Source organism: Brassica oleracea, chromosome C6, assembly GCF_000695525.1.
Source record: "Brassica oleracea var. oleracea cultivar TO1000 chromosome C6, BOL, whole genome shotgun sequence".
NCBI lineage: Eukaryota > Viridiplantae > Streptophyta > Magnoliopsida > Brassicales > Brassicaceae > Brassica > Brassica oleracea.
This window is the reverse complement of record NC_027753.1, coordinates 23,071,959-23,078,899: the sequence shown is the minus strand read 5'-3', so window position 1 is coordinate 23,078,899 and position 6,941 is coordinate 23,071,959. Positions and strand designations below refer to the sequence as shown.

Genomic DNA, 6,941 nt, shown 5'->3' with positions numbered 1-6,941 from the left:
AAACTTAGCACTTAGGGCAATTAGGCAACTTTCCGTTTTTGTTATTCGAGCTGCAACTCAATTAGGTTTAGCCGTCTTAGGGTTGTTAGAACTAGGAATCTCGCCAACAGCTCTCGAGCCCAGGCTTATACCTTGTTGTAAACGCTCATACGCAAATTCTGAATAAGACTCCTCTTTGCTCTATTTTTACAATTTCATATAATTTATCGTTGTTATCTCGTATTCTGATTGTTTAGCGTGTGGTATTAGCAGATATCCGGGACCTCTGGGAAACTAGGGTTCTCCTACTTTCCTAATTTAAATGGAAATCGACAGTGCGAATTTTGGTTCCCACATTCAGACCACAGGCCTATCATCTCTACCTTTGATTCAAAACAAAAGAAACCTCAGCGCCTGTTTAGATATGATCGTCGCTTACGTGATAATGAAGAAGTTAAAGAGATCATTGATAAAGCGTGGAAGGAAAGCAATGTACCAGTTATGGAGCGAATCTCTCGGTGCAGACATGCTATTTCTAAATGGACTCGCTCCCACTACCAGAATAGTTAGAAGGAGATAATATCAATGAGAGAAAAGCTTGATCTGGCCATGACTAGTCTATGTGCGGATGAGATTCTTATCTCTTCACTAAATGTTAACCTGATCCGAGCATACAAAGCAGAAGAAGACTTCTGGAAACAAAGAAGCCGTCAGTTGTGGTTGGAGTTGGGAGATAGAAATACTGGCTACTTCCACGCCTCAACTAAAGCGAGGAGAGCACGTAATAGAATTACAACTATTGAGGATCATGAAGGCTTACCGGTTTATGAGGATGGGAAAATTGCTGAAGTAATTTCCAATTATTTCAGCAATATTTTCACTTCCTCCAACCCCCTTCTGCTAACGTTGTTGCTAAAGCGATGTCTCCTTGCATTTCCTCTGCTACCAATGAGAAACTAATCAAGCTACCATATCTCTTGGAGGTCAAGGAAGCTCTCTTCGCGATACATCCAGATAAAGCTCCTGGTCCTGACGGGTTCTCTGCTAGTTTCTTCCAGACCAACTGGGATGTCGTAGCCCCTGCCATCACCAAAGAGATACAAAACTTTTTCTTAAATGGAAGCATTCCTTTTGCTATTAATGAGACACATTTCAGGCTCATACCCAAAATCTCATGTCCTAAGAGTGTCTCTGATTACAGACCTATAGCACTATGCACTGTCTACTATAAAGTCATCTCGAAGTTGCTATCTATTCGTCTTAAACCGGTACTACAAGGCATTATATCTGAGAACCAATCTGCTTTCGTACCTGGTAGGGCAATTTCGGATAATGTATTGATCACTCATGAGGTGTTGCACTACCTCAAAGTCTCGGGGGCCACCAAACACTGCACAATGGCTGTTAAATCAGATATCAGTAAGGCTTATGACAGACTCGAGTGGTCATTTATTCGAGAAGTCTTGGAGAGAATGGGATTCCATCATACCTGGGTCAACTGGATGCTCCAATGCATCTCCACGGTCTCCTATTCTTTTTTGATCAACAATGAAGTTGCTGGAAACGTCCACCCACAGAGAGGTATCCGCCAGGGAGATCTATTGTCTCCTTACATCTTCATTCTCTGTGGGGAAGTGCTCTCGGGACTCTGCAAAAAAGCACAGATATCAGGCACTTTACCAGGCGTGGGAGTGGCCAGAAACAGTCCCAAAGTTAATCACCTGCTATTCGCAGATGACACTATGTTCTTCACCAAGTCAGACCCTCAGAGTTGTGCTGCCCTTATGGAGATTATGAGCGAATATGAAGAAGCTTCGGGGCAGAAGATTAATGCTCTTAAATCCTCCATCACGTTCTCTGCTAAGACACCACCCGAAGTGAGATCTCGAGTTAAACTACAATTGGGTATTGATAAAGAGGGTGGGGTTGGAAAATACCTAGGCCTTCCAGAACATTTTGGCAGAAGGAAGAAGGACTTGTTTGCTTATATTGTCGACCGTATGAGACAGAAAGCCATGAGCTGGAACACTAGGTTCCTCTCTACCGCAGGGAAAGCCACTATGCTGCAATCTGTCCTCTCTCCTATTCCTACGTTTGCAATGTCTTGCTTTGAACTCCCTATAGGCCTGTGCAATCAGATCCAGTCAGTTTTGACAAGATTCTGGTGGGATGCAAAAAAAGGAGAGAACAAAATTTGCTGGGTTTCTTGGGATAAACTCACCTTACCTAAACACCTCAGGGGTTAGGGTTCCGTTACGTGAGATTATACAACCAGGCCTTGATAGCAAAAATAGCTTGGCGACTTATCACTAAACCAGCTTGTCTCCTCTCCCGCATCCTCCTAGGCAAATACTGCCATAAGACTTCTTTCTTGAAGGTAGCGTCGGCACCCTCCTCCTCCCATGGCTGGAAGGGAATCCTGTGGGGAAGAGACCTTCTCCTACAGCACCTAGGGAAGGTTATAGGCAATGGTGAGAACACAAGAGTCTGGGCTGATAATTGGATATGCACATCGACAGATTTAAGGCCACACGGACCAGTGTTACCTCAAGACCAAGACCTCTTTGTTGCTGATTTGATGTCCCGGGAAACAAAGGAGTGGAATCGAGCATTATTGGTGAAGATCCTCCCAGAGTTAACTGATCACATACTGATGCTACACCCCAGTCTCACAAGCGCCCCTGATTCCACTGTCTGGACACAAACAAAAAATGGTATCTATTCAGCAAGGTCTGGCTATCATACTACACAAGTCTCTAGAATCCAATCGACAACTACACTCTTGGATAGAGAATCATGGAATTGGCAGAAGAATATTTGGTCTCCATCCCTGCTCCCAAAACTTAAACATTTTCTTTGGAAATGTGCAAGAGATTGCTTACCCACAGGCGATAACCTTCTTCGCAGGGGCATCAATAGAAACACCAACTACTCGCGTTGTGGGGACCAAGAAGCCCTCACGCACTTGCTCTTCCTCTGCCCTTTTGCTATCAACGTTTGGGAACTCATGCCTTGGACATCCACTTTCGATTCAACTCAGAGTGTCTCTTTCAGAGATGAACTCCAGACCTCCACTCGCCGAGTCACTCTACCACCAGTGGGTATCACTTCCAACATCTTTCCCTGGATTTGCTGGGGCCTCTGGTTGAGCAGAAACCAACTGATCTTCGAATCCAAAACCCTGACACAACAACAGATTGTCAATAGAGCTATAGTATCTTGCAAGGAATGGGAAAGCGTTCAATCGATCATACCTAAGCCAATCAGCACGAAAGCTACCCTTCGCATGCTCTCTGACCCGACAGCAGATACCATTATTTGCCATACAGACACAGCGTGGAACAAAGAACACAAAGTCGCTGGCCTCGCCTGGATCTGCTCCACCTCTGATTCAACCGAGGTATCTCGAGGCTCCTCCCTTCAAAGCGCGGTGGCTTCTCCTCTCATGGCGGAGGTGCTTGCGATAAGAGAAGCTCTCCGGCACACTTCGGCTCAATCCTACAAACGCATCTGGCTACGTTCAGACTCTCAAGGGCTTATCACAGCCATCAACTCGAATCTCTCATCGATAGAACTCCACGGTATTTTATCGGATGTCGATTCGATTGCCTCCTCTGATTTCGATTCTGTTTCTTTCTCTTTTGTTTCAAGAAACCAAAATGGGCCTGCAGACTCTTTGGCAAAGGTTTGTCTATGTATGAACCCCTATGGTTTGGGCCTCTAAAGCCCTCTCCATTTTTATTAAGTGAATCTATTTCTGTTGCTCAAAAAAAAACAACACAAAACGTTAGATAAAAACCTCACACTCTCAAGTGTTTGTTCTTACTCATTATCTCATATGCTGCATTGTTCATTTGCTTAGGAATTTTGCTATTCAAAGTCTTACCATCCTTCAAAACAAAGCTTCTGACTTCCTTGTTGAGTCATATGCTGCATGCCTTAACGTTCAAATGAGGATAAGAGGATAGAAGAATTTGATAGTGTATTTTCTCTCTGGAAGCTAATCCAACAAAAGTACAAAGAGAGATACATACAATTACTTTACTGGTACATAATATAGGACTTGATAGTTGCCTTTGTACAGTGGATGCTCCGGCATGTTTGATTACAAAAAGTATGAACCCTAAGAATTTTATTCAATCGATGTAGCGAGTGGCCTTCCCAAATGGCTCTCTTCTTATTGTGTTTAAGGAGTCTAACCTTTGCTCGTCTTCTTTTGTTGTGATATGCATTTGAGTTTGATTCTTTGCTTACCATTTGTAATGGCCGTAAGTTAATTTTTATAAATGAATGAATTTACAATTATGGAAAACAAGATCATTATGTTACAAAAAGAAAAAGAAAAACAAGATCATTCTTGAGAACAGTGACCATATTTAACTTACCTGCAAAATACACTTGGTGCTTTCCATTTTTATCAGCTAAAAATTGATATTAACATTCTGAGACTATGTTAAACATCTCATAACAATTATTTCTGAAAAAAATACCAGCTAATCCACCTGATTTTTAATCATATTCACCAAATCCGGTCAATTTCTCTGGTATAATTTAGAAAAAAAGGATTCCCATTATTTGACATCTGCTCTGTTGAATCTTTACATTAAGAAGTCTAATCTTTACAATATCTACAGCATTGACCCCCTATTTGATTTTTCATATAATTGACCCGGTTCTTTTCCCATTTCATTTTTTCAATCTAGTTTTGATAACTGATGGTTAGGATTTAGGAATAAAATTGAACTACCTAGAATTAGATTATAGAACATAGATGATGAACTATATTTAATGGGTTCTCCTCATTCGAATCTCAACCATCAGAACCAAACTCTCAATCCAAGATTTTAAATAAAGGCAGAAAGATCATAAAAGAAATTTGATTCTTGTTGAGGGTTTGATGCGAACTGTGTACTGTGTTCACAGCAGCTGGAAACTCGCGACCACCTCTTTTTTGACTGCGTTTATCTTCGTCAGTATGGAGCAAGTTGATGAATCACATTATGGGGGTGGATTACTCAGGAACATGGAATGACGTTGTGCGCTTCATTTCGAAGCCAAACCTTACTCGAACTAGGAGCTTTCTTGATCGATACGCCTTCCAGGCAACAATCTACATGATTTGGCGGGAACGAAACTCACGGAGACATGGACAGCACCCGCGACCCCCTGAGGTTCTTTTTCGGATAATTGATACTCATCAAGAACATAATCATGTCTCTCAGGCCTTTAGACAAGAGACTTGACAAGGTTTTCCAAAGCTGGATTGAAGCGGTCCAAATTAACTTAGCTATTTTCCCCTTTTTTAAACAAAGTTAGAAACAAAAGTAGCTTTTTGCTGTAACAAAGGACATTTTTCTTTTGAATCTAATTTAACATTTTATTCAAAAAAAAAAAAAGGAGAGAGAGAGAGAGAGACAATGTCGTTTACAGGGACACTAGACAAATGCAATGCGTGTGACAAGACTGTATATGTTATGGATTTGATGACACTGGAAGGAATGCCTTACCACAAGTCATGCTTCAGGTGCAGCCATTGCAAAGCTCATTTTGAACAACTCTTCAAAGAATCTGGAAACTTCAGCAAGAATTTTCAGACAGGTTAAAAAAGATATATTCTGTTTTTATCTTCTTGCTCTGTTTTTAAAACCTCTAACGATCTTGGCTGTTTACTCTTAATTATTTTGTAGCAGGAAAGACTGAGAAATCGAATGAGATGGTATGCACATAAACTCTCAAATCTTCCTATGTTTTTGTTGTTCATCAACTTTTTTAAAATGTGTTCTTTTTGAATCTAGACGAGGCCTCCAAGCAAGTTATCTTCATTCTTTAGCGGAACACAAGACAAATGTGCAGCTTGTAAGAAAACCGTTTATCCTCTAGAGAAAATGACTATGGAAGGAGAATCTTACCACAAGGCTTGCTTTAGATGCGCACACAGTGGTTGCCCATTAACACACTCTTCATATGCTGCTCTCAATGGCATCCTTTATTGTAAGGTCCATTTCAGTCAGCTTTTTCTCGAGAAAGGTAACTACAATCATGTCCTCCAAGCCGCTGCTAACCACCGACGTACACCTGAGGAAGACAAAACCCAACCAAACGAAAATAAAAAAAAACCTACAGAAGATGAAACTTCTGATGCAGGTCCTGAAGCAGATGAAGAACATGAGTCATAAGATAATTAATCCAGGTCCTTTCTTTGTGAAATGAAAGAACAAAATAAACCCATAAAAAAACATATTTTTTTTAGTAATCTCTTGTATATTAAAAGAGAAACATTACAACATTCGGGGTAGTCACGTGTCATTACCACAATGATTCTTAGAATCTATAAAGAAAAAAGTTGCTTCATCTACATATATAATAAGTTTTTTATTAAAGTAACCATAAATTAATTTAATGTTCTTCATTTTTTCCATAAATAAAAATTACGGAATTTTCTAATGTGGCAAAAATATATATGACAATTAATGATTTTGAATAATAAAGATTTGATAAAAATTAACGTATCCTCTATCATATTTTTTTCAATTTTAACTTACTAAAATAAATTAAACAACCACATTAACCATATAATAAAAATTTAGATTTTTCTGTATATATTATATTTTATTTAAATCAACAATCTTTTTTTTTGTCAAATTTTTTTTTCCAACTTTTATGTTATATATGTAAAATTTAGGAATTTTAATTTAAAATCAGCGGTCAAATGATACTAATATCATCACAGTTTGGTATAATCCATGTTCTAAAAAGCGTTCTCTGAGGCCGTGTACTCGCCGGAAAACCGTGAGTCTGCTGGTCACCGCCGCGATTTGATACTATTAGCTCAGTTAATCGCCAAAACTTATTAGTTCATTGCTTTATAGATTTTAAACTTGACATCACATTCTAAGTTATAGATTTGTATTACGCGTTCTCCGCGGCTGTGTACTCGCCGGAAAACCGTGAGTCTGCTGGTC

At 39.8% G+C, this 6,941-nt stretch overlaps 1 protein-coding gene across 1 annotated transcript; it reads left to right on the top strand.

Annotated features, from left to right (window-relative positions):
• Positions 1-5,396: 5,396 nt before the first annotated feature.
• LOC106299421 (LIM domain-containing protein PLIM2c-like) lies at positions 5,397-6,233 on the top strand. Its single transcript, XM_013735515.1, has 3 exons — positions 5,397-5,577; positions 5,670-5,695; positions 5,775-6,233. The coding sequence occupies exons 1-3, from the start codon at positions 5,397-5,399 to the stop codon at positions 6,153-6,155; spliced, it is 588 nt and encodes a 195-aa protein (XP_013590969.1). The 3' UTR covers positions 6,156-6,233.
• Positions 6,234-6,941: the final 708 nt, after the last annotated feature.